Source organism: Penicillium psychrosexuale (assembly GCF_028828465.1).
Source record: "Penicillium psychrosexuale strain IBT 29551 chromosome Unknown utg000001l, whole genome shotgun sequence".
Taxonomy (NCBI): domain Eukaryota; kingdom Fungi; phylum Ascomycota; class Eurotiomycetes; order Eurotiales; family Aspergillaceae; genus Penicillium; species Penicillium psychrosexuale.
In genome coordinates, this window is record NW_026643186.1 from 2,207,848 (window position 1) to 2,230,087 (window position 22,240).

Consider the following 22,240-nt stretch of genomic DNA (forward strand, 5'->3'; position numbering starts at 1 on the left):
CCACTCTCTAATAATCCTTGGGTCTTTACATTTTGTGCGCTCGTAATTATAATATCTCGAGAATTGGGATGAGAGGGTAGGGTACCGGTTGACAAAATTTGTAACCCAATTTTTGCCAACTGAAATAACTGGGGTGGTTCCACGTTGTTTAAGAAGAAGATCTGCCATTTCTCGTACTATAGAGGGCCGGGGGGCTGATCCACGAGAATCTATAGAGACTATCTATTTTTGAAGAGATTCCTCTTCAATTGCAGTTAATTTAGTAGAGTTGGCGCGAGAAGTCGCGCGGTATTGTATACCATTGAGGCGGTACTGAAGTGTTGAACGCGGTACATTGAAAGTACGAGCGGCGAGAGAAATACTGGTAAATTCTTGATTCTTTAAAGCCTGGATAGCTAATAAGATCCTACCCTCTTGCTCTACTGACTTTGTAGAGGATTGAGAGCGTTTTGGTGGCATGGTGGGTGGTTGAAATAACTAGGTGCTAATTCATGGACGCGTTTTTGGGTGGGGTGGCCACTCGCTTGTGGTGGCCACTCGCTTGTGAATTACGTTAGTAACTAGCCTATGCACGTAATAGAAATTATCGTCTAGCCAGATTCGGCCTAGTCTATATTTATTCTGCCGGTTGGATTATTCTGCCAAAGTTAGCCGATTACTTCTTTACCGCATTGAAACTAATGATTTTGGAGCGCTTCGCTCCGCAATAACTATCACGTCCACTAAAGAGGGGCCAGGTCTTAACTCTATCTTTCCCTCTACACTTTTCCCCAAGGATAGAATTACTTACCTCCTCAGTTATCAAGTCTTCAAAATAGCCCAACAAGAGGATGTCAACCCACACCCATTCAACCCACGCCCATTCTGTCCGATTCCCCTCTGTCCGATTCCCCTAGTTATCAAGCCTGAGCAACGTATTGAGCAGCTTAAGACATTCCTGGAACATCCGGCTCCTAAAATACAACGCCAGAGAACTAACATTCAAGGACTCAAACGAATGTATGAGACTGGGGAACTCGGACCCCTCGTCTCCGGTCAGGAGACGATCTGGATCTGTGAGGGGAAGATCATGGATCCGCCGCCTCGCCTTAATGACCTTCAGCACATTATTCCACATTCTGTTGTATGGGCTGAGCTTAGTCTCTACCTTCTACCTTCGTTATATTTTAATAATTCCTGACCACTCCTCTAGGGACTTTATCACTAGTTGATGTAGTAGAGTCCTCCCCAGACAACTACCTCGAAATAGTGATGTGCTATAGTGGCTTAGGATTGATCATTGATCTGTCATATCTAGCCGGGGCCGGTTCAAATGGCACAGTCAACCTCTTATGGTTTCTATCCTGGTAATTCTATGCACCAGGATACTATATGTTTACTAATATCTTTTGCCGGCAATCCAAACCTAACTATCGATGTCCCTGTTGCCAACGATACAGGTAGTAATATCCAGACAATCTTCGACACCGACTCGAGCGCGCTACAATTTGGTCAGCTGGGGTATCATGGGTTCCTTGGAGGAGCCTCTGTCGGCCTTGCCTCTGGGTCGGTAGTATGCGAAATGGCTCTAATCGGAGTCCAAATCATCGATGGCGACTGATTTAAGATCACCCCTTGGTTTTCAGAACGGGCCATCGTCAAGCTTGAAGAGCCGGGATCGATCAGACTATCTGGACAAGCTATGCGGGACTACCTATACTTTGCAACTGCGCCTGGGAACAACATGCTGTACAATGCACAAAAAATGGAATTGTTACTCGACTTCCAGTGATTTAGAGGCGTGGGAACCAGAGGGGTGAGTCCGTGGCACACTGGAACTACTATATCTCGTTGATCATCGTTGTTAGCGCTATTCTTCATTGTTAGTGCTATCCTAATCAGTCAAAGTGTCAAGAATGGGATATGGCCCCTCTAGGCCCTAAACAAGAACCTTGGTTTTTGTTATGGTCTAGTGGTAAATTACGCTGTACGAAATTCGACACAAAGTTTACTATGGTTGCCTTGTATATCGGATCTGATATCTTTTGTTTCCGTGGTTCTATTTAGACTTCTGCCTGAATATCTATGGGGCTCGTCTATACTCTATAGTCCTCACCTTAGTCATTAATAGGCTACAATATAAACAGGGCAACGAGATTTTAAACTGAAACAGGGAAGATTGGAAGGTCCCAAGGTTTTGTTAGAATCAAAATTACCTAAGTGTGTTTCATTTGCCATTGTTGATCTATTACGTGACTCACTGGCTGCCTATATAGGAATCAATCCAAGGCAGCATACCCCAAACAAGGCATACTCAGCAATGATGCAAGATGCAAGATGCAATATCTATGAATAACAGTACCTCGGGGTCTGAGTGGCACGGTACCTGGCAGATTACCAGATCTGACAGGGCTGTGCAAGAAACCCCGGGTTGAACTACCAATAGGCAAGACCCAAGACATCACAAAAAAGGTAGAGAATAATATACGGCCCGTCACCCGGAATCCATAAATGCAAAAGCCCCATGGATCGACTGAAAGGGTCCGGGTGACCTGGGTCAGGGGAGGCACATCACCCCAGTTACCCTCAGTCACGCTCACCCCAGTCACCCGCATCACGTTTATAAAAGCCAAAGTCCGAACTGATTATTTACTCCTTCCTCTTCTTTTCATCTTCATATGTTACGGCAATAGCACCCTGACTCTGCTATTGTCCCATCCATTGCCATGTCTAAGCCTCGTATCGCCGATCCAAAGGCCATCAAGGTCTTTGGCTTGACGCAGATCTACACCCCGCGTGACCATCCTACGATCGATATTGTCTTTGTTCACGGCCTCAATGGCCATCCTCACGACACTTGGACCAGCCAAACCACTGGTTGCTTCTGGCCTACCGACCTTCTCCCAGACGTGCTTGCCTCGCTGTGTCCCCGAATTCTTACTTATGGTTACAATGCCAACGTCACTGCCTTTACAGATGGAACTTCGCGTGATTCAGTCGTTAGCCATGCTGAGACTCTTGCTTCCAGTCTCGCTGCTAATCGAAATGTAGGTTGACATCTCCACTTTTTTCTTCCTTGCCGCTGATATGGAGTCTCCAGAACTGACATTATTTTCTTGTCTAGCTGCGAGACTGCTCCAACCGTCCGATAATCTTCATCTGCCACTCGCTGGGGGGTTGATTGTGAAGCGCGCCCTGATTTACTCCCGTAGTCTCTCGAGTGAGAAGACAGAGCATCTACGTTCGGTCTATGTTTCCACTTTTGGCATCCTTTTTCTCGGCACACCCCACAATGGATCCGATATTGCGAAATGGGGTCTTTTGTTGCAAAACATTTGCAATGCTGTGCTTCCTAAGAAGTTCATAGAGACGTCTCCGCAGCTTGTCAAAGCTCTGCGAGCCAACAACGAAACACTGCAGCACATCAACAGCCTTTTCGCTGATATCATAGGCCGATTTCACATCTACTTCTTCCACGAGACACGCTCCACTGACGTACATGGTACCCGCGAAGTGATCGTGGACGAGCACTCAGCCGCGCCGTACATGGAGGGTGTTGAGCGGGCGGGTATCGAGGCTGACCACAGCCATATGTGCAAGTTTGATGATGACAATGCGGCTGGTTATGAGGTTGTGGCAGAGGCCATTCTACGATACTCACGTCAGGCTCCTGCTGTGATTACAGAGCGCTGGACGGAAGAGAAGAAATCTCGCATCCAGGAAAAGAAGGCCAAGGCTAGGGAGATCTATGACGGTAAGTCCTTCTCAAAAAGTGTACCTCTTTGATGTGTCTGTTTTTGAATACTGACTATTACAGCAAAAGTGGATGACCCGGCAAATCGAAGCATGCCTAATTTAAACGAAACCGGTAGGGCTTCATACCTTCTCCCTGCACCGGAAGTATCCGTTACGTTGAGGGACTATGAGATTGAGGAGCCTCCTATTCGATGAAGATTTCTAGCGAGCCACGTTTGCCTTTGATTTTGCCTTTGCCTTTGCCTTTATTTGCTTTTACTTCGAGCTCAGTTTGCTCACGTTTGTCCTATTACTTCTCTATGACTTGCCCATTCACTACCGAGCCAAGGGGCCAGATACATTTGGAAATCCACTCTACTCTTTCTCATACAACTCACTGTGTGCTCTCCCTTCTTGTACTTAGTTTATTGGTTTTGTCACTAGGAAGGCTCCCATCTCATGTCCTCAACTAGCAGATCTCCGATCTTCTCAATATGAGAATCATCACAACTTTTAGAGACACCCTGGCTGACTTCATCCTAGAACAATCCATATTATCTCTACCGCGTGGCCCTGCGACAGAAGCCCGGAATTCCCCAGTATCTGATCTGGGGAACAGTGGAATTTTCCAACTCTGCGCCAAAGAAACGCCCCTATTCGTGACACCTCCAGGCTTTCATCCTAACTCTACTTTTTTTGGTATGAAGAAAGAACTTGAAGTGCTGCACAGCCGGCTGTTCAAAGCCAAGGCGCGTCCGGAAAAGACAATGGCCGTACTAATCTCCGGCGTTCCAGGCTCTGGAAAGACACATCTAGCGCGGCAGTACGTTTTTACTCAACGTGACTGCTACCCAGGTGGCATATTTTGGATTGACGCCAAGTCCCGTGAATCGACGTACAAGTGTTTTTGGGAGATTGCACAAGCAGCCACGCTAATTGAGCAGAAGGTGACCGTGAACACCGAGTACCACGAGACTGAAAAGTACGTGAATGCAGTCCGCCTCTGGCTGCAGACACGCAAAGATTGGCTCCTCATCTTCGACGGCCTCACCTTCGAGCGCGATGACGATATCAGTAAGTTCAGAGAGGTTCTGCCCTGGAGCAAACAGTGCAGTATCATATACACCTCGGTCGATAAAACGCTGCGCAAAAAGCGACGACTGTACGAGCCGTATTGTCTGATGATCTCACGGTTGCAAGTGGGTGACGCTTGCAAGCTTCTGTTCAAGGATCTTGGAGTTACACGAGCGACACCCGAGCAAATGGCCAAAGCTACCCAGATAGTTGAGCACTACGAATGTCTACCTCTGGCAATTCATGCAATTGGGCACCGTCTCAATGCAACGGGTAAACCGATTGAAAAGTATCATGTCAAATCTCAGGTGACAGACAAGAAGCTTGCAGAACCTTTCTTGAGTATCATGAACGACTTGTTTCGGTTGCAGCAAAAGCAGGCGCTGCACTTGATTAATCTTCTCTCGTTTCTTGGCCACCAGGTGCCAGTGGGCCTTCTGAACCTCGGTGGAGCGGCTATGGCCGCCGTGAACCTGGAGATCCAGACCAGCGCCCAATCCGGAGAAGATCCTGATCTCGATACTACTCTTGGAACCCTCATTCACTATGGTTTGATTGAACGGATTTCAGATGCCGATCTCTTTCAGCAAAGATCGTCTTTGCGTCACTCTGATAGCGATCCTAAGGACGTGAAGCTTGTTTCCGAACTCTCAGATTCCCTGACAGAGAGCAGTCAAGAAGGATTTTTCTCCATATACCGGGGTGGATCTGTGGTTGATGTAGTCAAGATCCATAGTGTCGTGCAGGGGTTCTGTCGTGATGAGCTCCGAATCAAGGACGAGGAGAACAAAGGCATCATGAGCAAGAATGACCCTGGTTTTTTCGATACTTGGCTGATTGTTGCCACTCGTTTTCTCATTACGTCCTACGATGCCGCTATGGGACGAATGGCTCATTACGAAGACTGTGGCCTTGTCCGGGACTACCGAGAGTACGAAACTCACGCTTCACGACTGCTTGAGCTCTTTCCAAAGAAAGCAGCCATCAATCTCCATCCACTGATCGTTCGTGAAACACGAGAGACCTTGCGACGATTGATGAAGATAATAAGCAAAGAGATAGATAATGTGTCTCCAAGCTCCTCGCAATACTCTACACGGAATCAAAAGTCGGTTTTCGACAGGTCAAGCAGCTCGTCATCATCCCTCCGCGATTCATCCGACGAAGGCCCATCGCGCCGCTCTACCTTGAACTGGAGTGATCTTGGATCATCTCGAGCGGGAACGCCTGAGCATATAGCTACACCACCTCCCCAGTTCAGATTAGAGCTTTTCCCTCCACATATCTTCAGGCAAGCTGGATACGAATCTGAAGAAGGTTATGAAACAGACGGGGAAGTTAAGACAGCCATGTCGCAAACGAGCCAAGCCACGGAGAAACCGAACAATACACCTCCCTCATCCAGTCCTCCACAAACAGCCGGCTTAGCGGAGTGGCATGTGGTCAATCGACACTCAAAGCAAAGGTCAAATCAAGATACTCAAACAAAGAGGCGCAGCAAAGGCCCTCGTCGCTTTGTAGATACCAAGTTAAATACCCCACTGGTCAGACTGTCCTCCATCCAAGGAAAGGGATCATCAAGCCGCACAACATCTGCCGAAACGGGGGGCACTTTGATGTCAGCTTCGGAGGCTGAACAAGCACTTGCTGCAGTGCGTCGGTCTAGCAATTCCCAAGCGTCCGCTGACGTTCCGCAGCCTGCAATCACCTCTCCACCATCCAACAAAGAGAATATGCCAACGTATGCGAATGTGGCAACTCGACGGAGGTTAGAAGTAAAGTCTACGATGAAGCGCCCGTCATCAGTTCCCATTTCGCAGGCTTCAGATCCAGCTAGCGGTTTGCATTTGAATGATGACTTGCAGATAAAACATTCCACTGACTCGCTCGACAGCCAAGCGGGCTACACCTTTACATCTCCGCTATACCATGATGTGTCTGAAGATTTGATCACCGAGCCCCTGAGTCGGTCAACCTACAGTGAGCCTGAGTTCAATAAGTTCAGTCACCATCACGGGGCAGATTTACATACCACGCCTGGATCCCGGGCTCCCTCTCGGCGTGGCTCAGTGCCACATCTGGAGGTGCCACGAAATCTATCTGCAAGCGTGCCATTCCTCTTTCCATATCCACCGCCGCCCCCATACGATGAGAACAACTCCGTCTCTCTTCCAAACCGCAGAAAATCGTCTCAATTAACACCAGGCTCAATAAATTCCCCAGGGGCTCTTTCTTCCATTGCTCATCCATCCGCAATTATGCCCAGAGCTTTGCCATCATATAATGCCAAAGTACACGTGGGGTCAGCCCCAGAGCGCTCAGTTCCCGAGCCGATGTCGCGTGACTCTTCCGCCTACTCTTATCAATCGTGGGCCACAGAACCCGTGCGATATCCCCCGAATTTCCAACAGGCCGAGATGATCCTAAATCCACCATTGAGCATGCAAAATCAACAGCAAATGTTGACCGGGACTAGCTGGACCGAATTGCCTCTGGCGGGAAATGCTGCTCTCCAGCCAGATCCCATCTCCCTCAGCCCGCCCGCGTCATCGCACGGACACCTCGGCTCCATGGAAGAGCGACTGAAGCATCCTGACTCGGGCTGGAACCAGGATATCGAGCCAGTGCAGTTTTTGCATTTTGGCGAGCACCGTGTTGATGTGCAAGATGCACGATTCCGACTCCATGAATCGGCTCGGTTGTTGCATCCGCGGCCCCACCAGTATCAGCCGTACCATCCCAACTTGTCGGGTCCTTTGATTCAGCATGAGGGTCAAGTCTATGCGCCGGCTTCGCGACTGGAGGCATATGGGACTCGTGCACGTAGTGGGAGCTCCCCTGTGCAACCTGACTATGCTGGTTTGGATGTGCGGTTCTCATAATGGTTATGTATTTTAGTATTGGTGTTTGATTTTGGTTTGCTTTGATTTTGGCTTTGTTTTTATTCTTATTTGTCTCTGTTCTTTTGTTGGCATACCATGTTGTTATTTTGTTGCGTGCATTGTCTGTTATACTTGCTAATCTTGCGTCTGTCTTTTTTTTGCGTGTCCGTAGCATTTCTCGGCTTCTTTTAGTTCGGGGCTTGGGTAATACCTAAAAACGTGGTGTCAATCGGAGTTTAGAATATAGAATTTAGAGAAGATTCATTAGAAGGGTTGATTTACTATCTTCGATACTTTGAATCAAGATTGTAGTTCGACTGCATCAGATGGGAGATGTGCTTGCATAAATTAGGGCCTTGGCGTTAATAAACCTGCTAGATCAGCAGAATTATACGCATAATTAGCGTGTTTGCATAGTTTGTACGGAGTAGCCAAATTCAGGTTGGGCCCAGGTTTGGTCCCCTAAACGGTAGGAGCAAAGAGAATACATTTTAGTTGATCATAAGATGAATGAACTGCGCATATGGGCTGTGGCTGTAGACATTAAGCTAAATATGGCACCAAATCATTAATCATGCTTCCCGCTGCAACATGCACATCCCCAAGTCCTAACGGGACATATCTCATCAGAACGAACCCTTTTCGCCAGCTGGTCTAGCAACCGCAACAGCCCCCTTCTCCGCGAAGTCAGGCTCAACAGCATCAATAGTAGACTCATCACTTCCCGAAGCATCATGATCCTCCACGAAGTCCTTAGGCTCCATCCAGCCAGACGCCTGCTTCATATCAGGCGGGGGGAAGGCCAGACACGACAAGTAATAAACGACAAAAGCGATTATGAGACCGGTAGGGTAAGCGATATAGTAGAATCGCTTGATACCCAGAGGCGCCTTGACGCCCATCTGGAAAAGGAACCCGTAGAAGTTTGGCGCGATAGCAATAACGTAGGCCAAGAATGCTCGCGGATTGAATCCGTGGAAATATCGGTACGGACTTGGGCTTGAGATGTACAGGGCGGGAATGTTAAGCAGCCCTCGGCGAATTAGGTAGTAGTCGCAGATGAGAATGCCGGTGATTGCTGAGAGGAAGATTTGGTAGGAGGAGAGGAATGTGATGAAAATTGAGGCAGATGCGAGGAGATACCAGGGGCAGATTGCGTAGGAGAGGACTAGTAGGTTTGGTTGTTAGTTTTGGGTCGAGGCAATGGAATTTTTTGAGTCTTTGGTTCTTTTCTTACCGGCGCAGATGAAGAATCCTCGTTTGATTGAAATGTATTTTGGTAGTAGGGCTGCAATATCGTTACCCGCACTGAAGGTTGTTAGTATATGGCATAGAAATGTGGGAGAAGGTGATCCTTACGGGATAGAGTTCTCAAAAATGGCAGAGAAGACAGTCGAATACACGAATGCCAGAGAAATAAAAGCACAGGCCGTGCGGTTGCCAGAGGTGTATCGCTCTCCTTCCATCAATTTGTCCAAGAACTGCAGCGGGTTCCAGATGAGCTAGAGGATTTCGTCAGTCCTTAGTTCTAAACAAGGCTTTTGATATGACAAACCTTTCCAAAGATAGCTTTGCTAGCTGACGCGATAAGGTTACCTAGAATGGCAACTAGGAAGTTCGACAGTGGAAAGCTGATAATCTGGCCGATGAGGACATCGTTAGGCTTTGTAGCGTATCGCTGGAGATCGGACGCATTGGAGATGAAAGTTCCGCAACTTGCGAGTCCCAAGAAGAGGAACTTGAAAATGAGATAGCTTTTCTCCGTGCCCTTTATCTCCGAGGGCGCATTGATCGTCTTCAAAGAGCCACCGGCGAGAGACACAGTCCATCCCAGCATAGCAAATGCTGCGCCGAAGTAAACGACGACTTTGACATAGACCAAGGATTTCATTCTTGGTACAGGCACCACTAAGAATGCGCAATTGACAAGCCTGGGGAGACTAGTCAGCAATAGCTCAAGCATTGAGATACTAGTCACTGTACCAATATATGAAGAAACACATCATTTGTGCTGAAGTCAAAGCCGACTTGGATCCCATCTTATCCGGGATGTTTTCGATAGAAGGGAAAATAGCATGGAGAAAGACACTAGAAACGAAAGTCAACAACCACACGGTCAGTGCTTCCCTCACCAGGGAAAGAACGAGACTAAGAAAAAAAAGACTCACTATAAACATTGTCCTCCTTGAACGGTATTGACACCGTTCCACACAATTGACATGACCGCCCGATTGAAAGTCGGCCACATTGCTCCCCAATGCCCAAAGCTGGAGCGACATAGAACGGGGAACGGAATGCGGTACATGGCGCCAGCACGGCCGTTCACAGCCATCAAGGCACCGGCGAGGATCTGACCACCGAACGAGCATCCGATCGCTTCCCACATGGTCAATCCCATGGCCATTCCCGTGGACGCTGTGTACAGATTGCTGACGTTCGCAGTCGCCGAGAACCAGAACATCATATAGGTGAGTTGGGACCATGTTCGATCCTTTACTGAAGTCGGTCGGATAGAGTCATTGTCCAGCATATCAACGGGGCGCTCGATGCCATCCCGTTGGGTTCTTTTCACTAGTAAGAGCTCATGGAGTCGCGATAGTTTGGACATTATTGAGTTTGTTATTGGGTTGGTGGGGTAGAGATAGAGTGGAGAAAAGGGTCACGGTAAAGATGGTTGAATTTGAGCGCTGACCTTACTGGCGAACTCTGAAACTTGAAGAAAGGGGGGAGGAGATGAGAACTGAGGAGTACGTGCAGGATATATCGTGCTTTCTTAGGGTTATTTAGCCATTCGGAGTGACCAATGGACTGATAAGGAGTCATCCGCACTTGTCCACTGGCAACCTACAAAACACCCATGAACAAGCAGAGAAGTAACTCCGTACTTGGCGATGCTATCTCAGAAACAAAAGCCAAGTAACCCAAGTGCGAGCCTATCTCGGCTTATCTTCCAACCAACCACACAGGCATGTGCGCCAAGATAGTCCGACGATTGCCGTCTGTTTCTCCGACGGTTATCGGTGGATTCGACCTTTGGACCCCGGAGGGGATAGTGCGGGGAGAAGAGAGAAGAACAGGCATGGATAAATTCACCAGCATCGTCGAGTCGGCATTGGCCATATGTCGCACTAACCATGGCAACCCTGCTCGAGTACACCCAAGTCGAACTCCTGACCCTCAGCGGCCCAGAATTCCGCCGAGTGTCAACTGCTCCTCCGCGCCCACCAACTGAGGATGAGATTCCTATCATAGATCTCGCTAGTATCGACAAGGATTTGGAAGCGAGGAAGACCATCGCGTCCAAGGTCAGGGTAGCGGCCGAAAGCACGGGGTTCTTCTATATCAAAAATCACGGGATCTCCGAAGAGCTTATTGAGAATGCCCTTTCCCAAGCAAAAGCTTTCTTCGACCAGCCGATCGAAAAGAAACAGCTAGCATCAAGCAAGATCCAAAACAACACAGATGGATGGCATGGGTTGGGGACTACCCAAATTAACAAAACCGAAACAAGGGGTAAACACTATCAGCCCCACCCGAGAGATCTTCGTCATAGTTATGGCCAATGACTGACAAAGGACATCCGCAGATCACAAAGAGTCATTCTCTCTGCGCTACAATCCCAAGAACGATCCAACCGTCTCCGACCCGGACGCGCTGTCCCTCGAGGATGCCTTCGCATGGGATACAACCAGCCATCTCCCGGGGTTCCACGAAACAACAATTGAATTCTACCAGCGTCGCCTCATGCTCGCGCGCAAGATAATCCGTATCTTCGCTCTCGCTCTAGACATGCCAGAAGACTACTTCGATGCGGTGACCACGAGCCCCGGCGCAGACGGGCTTTACATACACTACCCCCCTGCACCAGCCAATACACTCGAGGAGAACAATGCGAATGTTGATGTCGGCATCGGCTCGCATACCGATATCCAGTGTGTCACTCTTCTGTGGCAGGATATGTCTGGCGGTTTGCAGGTCTTGTCTGCTAGTGATGAGTGGCTCGATGCGAGGCCTATACCTGGCACGCTCGTGGTTAATATTGGCGACTTCCTGCAGCGTCTTTCTAATAATAGGTTCAAGTCTACAGTGCATAGGGTCTATAATCGCCAGCCTACTTCTAGGTACTCGATGCCTTTCTTCCTGGGCTTCAATCCGGATACGGTTTGTAAGGTTGTGCCCTCGTGTATTGATGAGACTCATCCTGCGCTTTATGAGCCTATCTCTTGTGGAAAGGTACGTCTCATCCGCATCCATATCGTCCCGTACTGGATGTGCCTAACTTGTACGTCTAGTGGCATCGAAACCGAATTGAACTCGCACATGGAAAGCCCATTACTGCTTGAAGAAATGATTTACTCAGAGAAAGGTGTATTTCAATTTAATTCACCGTCAAATAATAGACAAGTCGCTTCTATAAAGTTCAAAAGTGTTGCATAGAGCCATTCATCCCGTCCCATTCAGAAGCAGGCATCGAGTCAATAAACCGGAACGGCGCCCAGTCAGCGACCGAGCCGGGGTACGAATAAAACGTGTCATCGGGAATTACTGCCACTTTCGAATCCAAAAGATCCTTTGCCTTCTTCTGCACGACATTCGTTGCCCAACTAAATACCCCCTCAATGCTCTTGGGAATCCTAGCCTGCGTCCGCACATCTTCCATCAACGTATATGTTGCGTGCACGTCCGATATACTCGAGCAGTACTCTGCTAGAGTGACGCCCGCATATGCGGTAAGCAGATAGTCGTATGTCGGTCTAACAAACGCAGTGTCGGAGGTGCAGAGGACCAGAATCTCTCTCAGTACCAGCTGAGCATGACGGATGACCGTTTCGGTCAGCTCGTTGATACGCTCAGTGCGCATCAGCGAGTCGGGAGACGTGGACTGATTCTGCTTTGCCAGTTCCCATCGAGATAAAATGAGAGATACGCAAGAGTGCGCCCATCTTAGTATATTGCTGCCGTCTGTGTTTTGAATGTCAGATTATGAATATAACCGCATCGCGCTTAACTTGACATGCGAACCTCCGAGATATTTGCGGCCCCATCTGTTGACCATGTCCCACGCCTCGGTCACTGAACTGACGGTGTGATAAATCGCTTCGTACAGGTGGATGTAGAGCTTGAGCTCTGCGGCAATGATGTGGTCGAACGTTTCAAACCCGGGGTATTTGACAATCTCCGTCCACTGGTGAAGACGCTCGCATGGGACCACTGATGGCCGACCGGTGCCAATTGCATATCTTGAGCCCTAGTCAGCTCTGATGCCATTTCAGAAGAGGCTTACCATTGTAACTTGACAGATTACGTACTTCAGGTGCACTAGTGAGGCCTGAATCCACATCCTGCACATGTTCCGATTTGTTTCATCGTACAAACCCACGAGAGACACAAGCTCGGATAGAGGAAAGCTGAGCATGCAGTGGGTGATAGTTGTACTGCTCATCAGCCAGCTATCAATATATCTACCACCTGGCACGAGAGGCCCGAAGCTCCAGGCACTGAAGATAAGCATAGCATGTATGGTGGAGAGATCAATGGGCGTATCTAGAGTCTTCATGCCCAAGTGGGTCTTGACCAATGTATGAAGGGTTATGTGCAAGTTGGTGCGATTTAGGCCGGCCGTTGCGCGGATACCTGCTAGAAGACACATGGCAAAGAGCAGAGGATGGTTCTGTTTGAGGTCCGTCAGGGTTTCATTCGGAAATGGGTACCAGGATGCTATCTGCTCGAAGCCGTGCTGGAAAACACTGGAGAAGCTGTCCGAGTCCAAGCCCATTTCGGTCATATTTCCTCGGAGGGAGTCGTTTTCCCCGGTTGTTACGGGCTCGGTGATTAGACTTCCAACATGGCGGACCACTGTGATTGGTGCTGGCTGGATGTCGGTGGTTGCCGAGATATCTGCCTCTGATGGCACGTGCATAGTGGCTTTGCTATCGTTGATATCTTTTCTCGGGTTTAGATTACTGCTCGTTTCCCGCATCTCATTGGCAGGATGTCGTGCCATTGACCGGTCATTGCCGAGAAGGTGGGATTTCAGTAATTCTTTCATCTCAGAGAGTGAGGTTTCGATGGCATCAAGACTGGTACCTTTCAGTTAGTAATTAGAGCCTCGGTCTATACAAGTGTAATTAGAAATACCGGGCTGCGCAATGGCATGCAATAGGCTGGGCGGAATTCCTATCTGATCTCCCAATAGACCCTGAATCTGGGCTAGTGATAGCAGATGTGGACGGAAGAGAACATTCGAGCCTATTTGGTGTCAGATTAATCCCCAACAGTTGTTGATGAATTATATTCGGCCGCCGACCTTAGAGAGATGCACCGAGCACATTGTCTCGAACCTGGAAGAACCTCGCATCGTGTCTTCAAGCGCCGACACGGCTGGCACGACAAAATCCGTCGCTTGGTCGGCATCCTCATGGAGTAGATTGTCCCCTAGTATCCCTAGAATCATAAGATACTGTGAAGTCAACGATGTTCTCCGCTGCTTATCTGGGGTTAACAGGACGCTAGGACGTCTTGGGTTAGCTGCGCAGGTCCCCGAGGTCCACGGGTGGCAGTTTAGGGTTATCACTGGCTGACAAGGAGAATTGGCATTTGATATCTCAATAAAACGAGTTACATATGTTATATGCCGTTAAAAGAAATTCAAAGCGCTAACATAAAAAAGCTGGAAGAAGTTGTCAGAAAATTATGCGGCTCCCGGAGCAAGATTCTTTCCCTTCACGCTCTTCCACTCCACACCCAAAGCGCCGATCATGCTGGCGGCCGCCACAGCTGCACCGACCATGAATGTCTGGGTAATTGCGTTATTGTAAGCAAGGAGGACTCCAGGTAGGTCAGCCTTGCTAACCGCACTCTGCAAGCCAGTAGCGCCGGTATTGAGAATCGAAGCTGGGTTCAAGTTGGGGGTGTACTTGGCGAGATACTCAATGAGCTTGTTTCTGAAAACGTTGTTTCCAATAGAAACAAAGAGAGCACCTCCAAGAGTCTGGGCGAACACAATGATAGCTGTTCCAGTGGGTATATCAGGAATATCAAGGACAACCTGAACAGCGATCATAGATTGCTGCATACCCAAACCGGCACCGGCGCCCGCAATTATCTGATAGCCGATCCAGACAGCTTTGGACGTGTCTGTGTGGAACATGCTCATGAGACCATAGCCGATAGCGAGAAGAACTGTACCGGCAATCATAAATGGCGTGTAGTAACCGACGAAGGTGATAATGATTCCTGATAAAATGGAGGCGACCACAACAGAGATCAGCATGGGAAGATTCATGATACCTGAGCTGACAGGGCTAGCATTTTTCACGGCTTGGAACCAGATGGGTAAGAAGTAGACAGAGGAGAGGAACGCAGCGCCGAGACAGAAACTGTACAGGGCAGCGGTCCAAATAGTGCGGCGGAAGAAAATGCGTGGCGGTACTGTAGCATTGTCTTGCTGTGTGTACTGGACAAATACAAACAGGAGAATGAGAACAGCGAAAAAGCAAAACAGCACAATGATACGCCAGCTATTCCAAGCATAGATACTACCACCCCACTGCAGAGCTAGCAACAAGCAGACAATGGCAGGGAGGAAAAGAGCTGTACCCATTGGGTCAAACTTCTTAATGCGCTCTACCCATGTAGTTTGTTTAACATGGTGGATGGGCGCAGAGAAAAAGATTGCAATCACCAAAACAGTGACAGCTCCGATAGGGAGATTGATGTAAAAGCACCAGCGCCATGTCACTTTATCAGTGAATACCCCACCGAGCAGAGGCCCAGCGACGGATGAAATGCCGAACATGCTACCGATACAGCCATTGTATAACGGGCGCTTCTCAAGTGCCACCGAGTGAGCCACCATGATGAGCGAGCCGGAGAAAATGCCCGCAGATCCAATACCAGCAACAGCACGGCCCATGATAAGCGTCAGACTGCTGTTGGCCACGCCGCAGATCAGACTGCCCAGCTCGAAAATGCCAATGGCAGCAAGGTAGGTCCATTTGACATTGAAAAAAGTGTAGAACTTTCCGAAAAGTAGCTGGAGTGACGCCGTGGTGAGAAGGTAAGCTGGAAAAGAGAGAAAAAGATCAGTCCACGCCGATGAGCTAGGTTGCCTCGTGCTTTAACAAACCACTTCCATACCATCCAACATCATTAAGACTGTGGAATTGGCCTGTGATCTTTGGGATTGCTGTGGCGATGATGCTGTTGTCTATAGGGCAAGATAATATGCGTCAGTCATGCCCTGCACTGAGCTTTCAGTGTAAATGTACCAAGAGCAACTAGGAATACTCCTAGACACAATGCCAGTGTAATCAAAGCCAATTTGGGACCAGTTGGACGCTCGGTCACTTCACGCGCGGTGGGCTCGTCTGCTTGCTCGGCATTGATCGCAACGCTTTCCTGCTTAAGGGAAACATCGTTGGTCAATGCTTTCTCCTCCTCTTTCTCGGAGGGGTCAACGCGACTGGGGTTGGCTGCGGACTCCATTTGTAGTGAGTGACTTTGTAATGAAGGACAACTAGAAATGGATCAAGTTGGTCCAGAGTACGGAAAAAGAAAGCAAAAAAGAAATGTCTTTGTTGTTTTGATGGTGTGTCAAGAGAAAGAGTGGATGGAAAGGGTAGAGGGAGAAGAGAAAACTTTAGGTGAAGAGCATCGACAGAAACCTTCCAGTTGGTTTTCCCCCGATTGGGTCCTTCCAAGGTTGGAACTTTGTTTACATCTGCTCATAGTTCGTGTTTGATATTCTCTATCGTACTATAGAACTCTCTGACTATCAAATTCATAGGCTATATCTAACGCGTCTCTGCTATCTGCAACTTATCTGCAAGTTTCCGCCTTGAATATATTCGTATAGTGCGAATTGATTTGTACATGCCTATAGATATATCTAGTCCCGAGATATGCTTCCAGAAGAACCAGTGAGCTTTCATGTTATGCCCTTGATATTGAATAAATCTATATTTATGCATCTGTATATCAATCCGATATCTTCCATAGCTTGTAATTAATTTGATGCTTTGCCGACAGTTTGGATCCCAGGGTCGCACTACGGTGTATACTTGCATATCAGGTCGGGTGGGACAAAGCCAGTTAACTCTCTTGCCCTTTTGGTGTAGGCAACTGTTAGCTTGGCTCACTGAATGAGACGTTGAACGCCCTGCAGTTTGTAATGAAACTAATCGCCAATAAAGGTTCTTATTAAGTGGTCCATATCGTAAGACCCTACCCCAATGGGGTTTTCTTTAATTCAACTGTGATATATATGAGGACAGAGACGCGTCTATATTATGCTCCTTAATATCACGAGACTCCGAGCCTTGACCAACTTGGGTTTGCGCTGGATCTTGAGACAATGGTACAATATCCCAACAGAGATCCTGGCATGTGGAAGCATAGTCCTAAATAATTACCAGGCACACTCTGCGTGACAAGACCTGTTTATCGAGCGTTTAACGGTAAAAGTGGGCCATCCTCTGAAAGAAATGCAAGATATAGATAGATTCAAGTTTCATCTAACGCCCATCATTGAGCGTCGGCCGTAGTTTTCGATTATATATTATCGCGTATAGACTTGGACTAGGTGTGGCGAAATATAACCGGGATACCTTGGTTCCGGGACGCGGAAGAAGTTCAGCTTGGATCGGTTATATATTTCGGAGTATCTCAGGATCTATATACTTGTCTACGGGTGATATATATGCTTTTTTCGAGTCAGGTACTGTAGCCACACGGAGTATATTCTGAGCTCAAGTTCGATATTAGTCTGCGTTCTGTTAAAAGCTAGCTATTACCTACATGCAGATATCCGTTGGGTACACCGTCCAGGTTTCCCGGGTGACGATGATGAGCATCGCCAACATTATTTTTTCGTGATTTAGAATAGGAGAGTTTGCAACACTAGCTATAGATATATTATTCAATCGTTGTGATCCTTAACAAATTCTTGTTCCCCGGTAATTGAGGTTCTATACATGTGGGTCGCTGTCCCCCACATTCAACGGCGTCGATCAACGAATGACAAAAATGACATAGCTCAAAACCGGATTTATACAGGTATGAAATCCAGTCACCGAATCAAACGGAATACATAACCTGTTTGGAGGACCAACTGACCGTCAATCGACGTAAGAGCTGGGCTACATACTCATGACGTCTCCAAACCAACTAACAGCTGGGGGCAACCAAGTAGAAATCAAGTACATTTCAAAGCTCCAAACCTATTTAAACAAGTTACTTTGTACTGATCCGGGGAAAACCAACAATAATTTCATCAATTATTCCAAACTTCCACCACACTATAAACATGTCTGCAGCACGATTCGCTCCTCTCCTCAGAACCCGGGTGGCGGTACAGACCGCACCTGGCTTCCAGGCCATTCGCTCCATCTCAGCTACGGCACCATGCAACAAGGGACCTGTCGATGCGACAAAGGAGACATTGAAGAAAGCCGACCGGACTGTTTCTGATGCAGCAGTCAAGGGCATCAACACGGGTGGTATGTCTTCAATGTGATCATTGATCTATATGACTTTGATTCAATGTGCAGAGACTGATGCTAACATGAATTTGCCCACAGAGAAAGCCGCCCACAAGATTAAGGATGCTGTTAGCGGCGGGGCCAAGCAAGCAAAGGAAAAGGGAGAAGAGGCGAAGGGCGAGGCGGCCCAGTATGCAGACAAGGGCAAGAGCAAGGCAGAAGAAGCACTGAGAAAGTAGGTGATGGGCCAGATGGAAGGGTAGTGAAGGAGACCAAGTGCCGCATTGATAAAGGATTTGACCTTGTCTGCCCGCAAAAACTAGGTTAAGCTTGCATCAATTATGATCCGACTTGTAATATTATTGTCATATTCCGTTCATCGAAATTGTTGTACCCGTAGCGCTTTAATGCTTTAAACCAAGCTGAAAGCTTCACTCAACTGGGAGGCAGCATGAGGACGTATTCGCGCGAGCTCAGGCCGAAGCGAATTACGTCCTTGTCCATGACTTCCACGTAGCGACCACCAGGGATGGTCTCTCCATTAACGCTCGATCCATTCGCACTCTCAAGATCAATAAGATAAGGCTTGACCTTGCCGATGCGATCACCGTATTCATTGCGCTTTTCAACAAATCGGAATTGTAGCACTGCATGCTGCTTCGAGCAGCTGGGATGGTCGAGTGGGAAGTCTACCACCAGTCGCTCGCGACCGACCAGCCAGCAACTGCGTTCACTCAATTCAACCGTTTCTAGCAAGTCTTGCCCTTTGAACACATACATGCGCCAGGCTTCCTTGGCGGGTGGCTTGCGCGCCTCTGGAGGCTCATGGTATTTCAAGACTATTTTCGTACCACCCTGGACAATTGTATTGCTTTCGGCTGCGAGTCTCCCAGTAGCGTTGAAGTTTGGCTTTTGTTTTTCTGGCGCTGGTGCATCTGAAGGGTTTGCCACGTCGGTGAATGCGTCGGACTGTGAGGGGAGGGGGCCGCGTCGTTCCAATGCTCGCGGTGAGGGGCTGCATGATTTTCGCGGTGAGCGAGAGCGTGATCGCGCATCTCGATGCCTTCGAGACACTCGTCCTTCGTCTTCGTGGCGGGTATCACGGTGTCGATGGCTGCGGTGTCTGTGTCTGCGGCGGTCTTCGCCAGCTGAGCTTGTTGATCGCTCTCTGCGCTCGCGACGAGGCCGATCACGATCACGATCACGATCACGATCACTTCGGACGCTGGTCCTTTCAGATGGACTACGGGATGATCTCCGTCGAGGGCTGTCCTGACGAGAGCTCCGGCGGTCTTCACCACGTCGTCTTGAACTCGAATAGTCGTCTCGGGGCGCATCTCGTCGTCGGCGTTCATGGGTCTGATCCGAGGGTGAGTTCGTGGAGCGCCGGCAGCGGTCGTCGTTGGACTCGGCCATTGTTGCTGTTGCAATGTGACTGTAGAAATAGACAAGCGTAGATCAAAAAGTTGGAGATCTTTGGTTAAGCTCCAAAAACTACATACACGTGACCAGCCCCGAAGCCGCCACTCCACTTGACCCTCACGATAACTTACGACATCAGCGCAACGGAGATTTCGACGTGCACATTAAAATGACACCATGTGAAAATGTTCAAGACGATCAATCCTTTTCTTGGCGAAAGCCTGCGACTTTTGAACTCGACTACGGTCTTACCGCTTCCTCGTTTCAAGACCAGAATCTCTCCAAGCTATAGACTGCAGGCACCATACAAAAGCAGGAACTATGCCACCGCAACAGAGTTCCCACACCAGAACTACTCATGGCCGAGCAATCCATCTTTCACCCCCTATGATGTCTTGAATTTACCCCGCACCGGGAAGTATTCGAAAAGAAATTACTATGACCTCGTTAAGATCTACCACCCCGACCGACCTCTCCATGACCATCCTCTCTTCAATCAATTAACCGCTGAAAGCCGATTGCAGCGCTACCGAATTGTGGTTGATGCACATGATCTCCTTTCTGATCCGATCAAACGAGCGGCCTATGATCGAAATGGCACTGGCTGGATCCACGCGGGACTGGATACTACAATGGACCGCAACTCCCATGGACCGAATATCTACGCGAATGCCACATGGGAAGATTGGGAGGACTGGCATAACCGCCACCAAGGGCCGCAGCAGCATGTTGTCGACCAGCGCACCTTCTCTCGGCTTGTAATCCTCTTGGTGCTGTTTGCGGGCGCCCTTCAAGCATCCTGGATCAGCCAGATGAATTCTGGCTACACTGATCGGCTACGTGAGGTCAACGAGAAGTCGGCGCGCGTCCTACGGGACCGTAGAGACAGCACCGTCAAACAGATGAATTCAAATGATGCGCGCGTGCAGGGCTTCCTCATTCGGAGAGACCCCACGGGGTCGGGTTTGAAGGATATCGAACAGCCGATTTATCAAAGGGAGTTGAATCCTCGGAGTGGTTTGGATGAGTCCTCCGATGTCGGTAGCGATAACCGAGAGCCTGTACAGTCCGTGGACTTGAACTTGGAGTCGGAATTCCCGGAACTCTCTGGTAGATGAGGATATGATTGCATGGCGTTCCTTTTATATGGGTTGTTATATTTTCATAAGCACTGATTGTAGTCCTGGAGACTCGCATGCACTTGTACTTAGGTCATACTGGACATATTACTCGACTGTCGGGAAGTACATTTCACTAAATCTCAATTTCAAAGGGTTTTGGCCTAATAATAGCTACTTTAAAATTCTACCACGGTGGAAGAACAGAGATTTCAGGATTTATAGTTAACTAGAACATATATGAAACCGGCTAGTTATAGCGCCGCACGGGGTAACTGCATATAGTTAGAGAGTCTAGACTGCAGATACGGGAGCCAGCCCTGAAGAACGGAATGTGTGTATTGTTCTAAATAGGACAGGAGAATCTCAGCTGACCATCCTGACCATCTGAGATTTGCAAAATGCTGCAATATTACTCCCAATATATATCGAAATAAAGTATTGCAGACCCCAGACTAGTTATTTCGTGAATAGAATATCCTCCGGAAAAGGGGGGCTTGACCGTCCATGCACTAATCCTTCCCCCATCGAGCCGATTTGGCGCCACAGGAGCCCCGTTGACGTCGGCGGGTCGATCTTCTCGTTCCCAGGGTTAGGCATCTGCAACAAGGCGTGACAATGCATCCGACCTCTATGATACCCCATTCCCCATAAATCAGAGGCTGATCAAGGGGGATAGGGGGTTTGAATTCTCTGGTCTAGACCGCAAGAGCTTCTCCTTCGATTTGGACGTTCCACGAGTCGCTTTTTGAATGTGATTCTATTACGGCAGACACCCAAATACCCCATGGATATGCCCATTGGGTCCTGCGGATGCCTAGGCTGCCTAGCCTGCGAATAGTTCATAAAATACAAGTAGTTCATAAATATTTCAAGCTCGTTTCCCAGGTAATAAGGACTAAGGGAGAGAGACTTGGACTTGGCTGCCGTTTACCGCAATCCCGGTAATCCAGGTACAACTAGGGCTACGTCATATCGGCTTTTTTTGGCTGACGAACAGGGTCGACTTCCAATATCTATGAGAACGAGGAAATCAAAGTAGCTGAAAAGGTCAGCTTTTGAACACTGCAAGACACATTATGGAATATAATATCTGCAAACCATATGAAGGAAATAACCGTTTATAAGAAAAAAGCCACCAAGTTTTTATTTTTCCTACGTCATTAGCCCCCCCCCCCCCCCCCGGTGCATCATCACGCCCCCAGTCCACTTTTTCTTCCCTTCATCCACTCCCATCCACTCCCATATCGATGCAAGCAATGGGCCTGGCGGGTACGCCTGTTTCCTAAATTGTTCCTTTCTCGCTCGAACACCTCAATATCGGTCGCCCCCCTTCGATACACCGCCTCAACCTTATTCGTCTTCGTCTTCGTCGTCTTCATTCTTCTATTATTCTAAATCGACCCGACTCTCACCTTCAGATTCTAGTCTTGGCATAATCTGTTTTATTTCCTTTGGCGTCCTTACCACCCCACCCACCAATACCCGATCTCCCATTTGCGACTTCGGTCAAGCCATAAACGTCTCACATCGTTCGGTCCCGTACCTC

The 22,240-nt window shown here is 48.5% G+C and overlaps 9 protein-coding genes across 9 annotated transcripts; 5 read left to right on the plus strand and 4 right to left on the minus strand.

Moving 5' to 3' along the window:
- Positions 1-2,705: 2,705 nt before the first annotated feature.
- On the plus strand, positions 2,706-3,930 carry N7518_000849 (uncharacterized protein; the record flags this gene model as incomplete). The annotated part of the gene is made up of 3 exons (XM_057181777.1): positions 2,706-3,030; positions 3,104-3,733; positions 3,797-3,930. 3 exons carry the CDS (start codon positions 2,706-2,708, stop codon positions 3,928-3,930), a joined length of 1,089 nt encoding a protein of 362 aa, XP_057047127.1.
- Positions 3,931-4,208: 278 nt separating this feature from the next.
- Positions 4,209-7,670, plus strand: N7518_000850 (uncharacterized protein; the record flags this gene model as incomplete). The annotated part of the gene is made up of 1 exon (XM_057181778.1): positions 4,209-7,670. One exon carries the CDS (start codon positions 4,209-4,211, stop codon positions 7,668-7,670), a length of 3,462 nt encoding a protein of 1,153 aa, XP_057047128.1.
- Positions 7,671-8,296: 626 nt separating this feature from the next.
- On the minus strand, positions 8,297-10,278 carry N7518_000851 (nucleobase cation symporter-1 family protein; the record flags this gene model as incomplete). The annotated part of the gene is made up of 6 exons (XM_057181779.1): positions 8,297-8,838; positions 8,908-8,978; positions 9,030-9,172; positions 9,226-9,601; positions 9,654-9,758; positions 9,839-10,278. 6 exons carry the CDS (start codon positions 10,276-10,278, stop codon positions 8,297-8,299), a joined length of 1,677 nt encoding a protein of 558 aa, XP_057047129.1.
- Positions 10,279-10,804: 526 nt separating this feature from the next.
- Positions 10,805-12,013, plus strand: N7518_000852 (isopenicillin N synthase family dioxygenase; the record flags this gene model as incomplete). Its single annotated transcript, XM_057181780.1, has 3 exons — positions 10,805-11,183; positions 11,257-11,903; positions 11,963-12,013. 3 exons carry the CDS (start codon positions 10,805-10,807, stop codon positions 12,011-12,013), a joined length of 1,077 nt encoding a protein of 358 aa, XP_057047130.1.
- Positions 12,014-12,090: 77 nt separating this feature from the next.
- N7518_000853 (transcriptional regulator family TF) lies at positions 12,091-13,590 on the minus strand (the record flags this gene model as incomplete). The annotated part of the gene is made up of 3 exons (XM_057181781.1): positions 12,091-12,632; positions 12,693-12,910; positions 12,980-13,590. 3 exons carry the CDS (start codon positions 13,588-13,590, stop codon positions 12,091-12,093), a joined length of 1,371 nt encoding a protein of 456 aa, XP_057047131.1.
- Positions 13,591-14,361: 771 nt separating this feature from the next.
- Positions 14,362-16,157, minus strand: N7518_000854 (MDR family MFS transporter; the record flags this gene model as incomplete). The annotated part of the gene is made up of 3 exons (XM_057181782.1): positions 14,362-15,734; positions 15,799-15,879; positions 15,941-16,157. 3 exons carry the CDS (start codon positions 16,155-16,157, stop codon positions 14,362-14,364), a joined length of 1,671 nt encoding a protein of 556 aa, XP_057047132.1.
- Positions 16,158-17,976: 1,819 nt separating this feature from the next.
- N7518_000855 (uncharacterized protein) lies at positions 17,977-18,390 on the plus strand (the record flags this gene model as incomplete). Its single annotated transcript, XM_057181783.1, has 2 exons — positions 17,977-18,169; positions 18,221-18,390. The coding sequence occupies 2 exons, from the start codon at positions 17,977-17,979 to the stop codon at positions 18,388-18,390; spliced, it is 363 nt and encodes a 120-aa protein (XP_057047133.1).
- A 196-nt stretch (positions 18,391-18,586) lies between these two features.
- On the minus strand, positions 18,587-19,567 carry N7518_000856 (putative FHA domain protein SNIP1; the record flags this gene model as incomplete). Its single annotated transcript, XM_057181784.1, has 1 exon — positions 18,587-19,567. One exon carries the CDS (start codon positions 19,565-19,567, stop codon positions 18,587-18,589), a length of 981 nt encoding a protein of 326 aa, XP_057047134.1.
- Positions 19,568-19,758: 191 nt separating this feature from the next.
- Positions 19,759-20,691, plus strand: N7518_000857 (uncharacterized protein; the record flags this gene model as incomplete). The annotated part of the gene is made up of 1 exon (XM_057181785.1): positions 19,759-20,691. One exon carries the CDS (start codon positions 19,759-19,761, stop codon positions 20,689-20,691), a length of 933 nt encoding a protein of 310 aa, XP_057047135.1.
- Between the last annotated feature and the right edge of the window lie 1,549 nt (positions 20,692-22,240).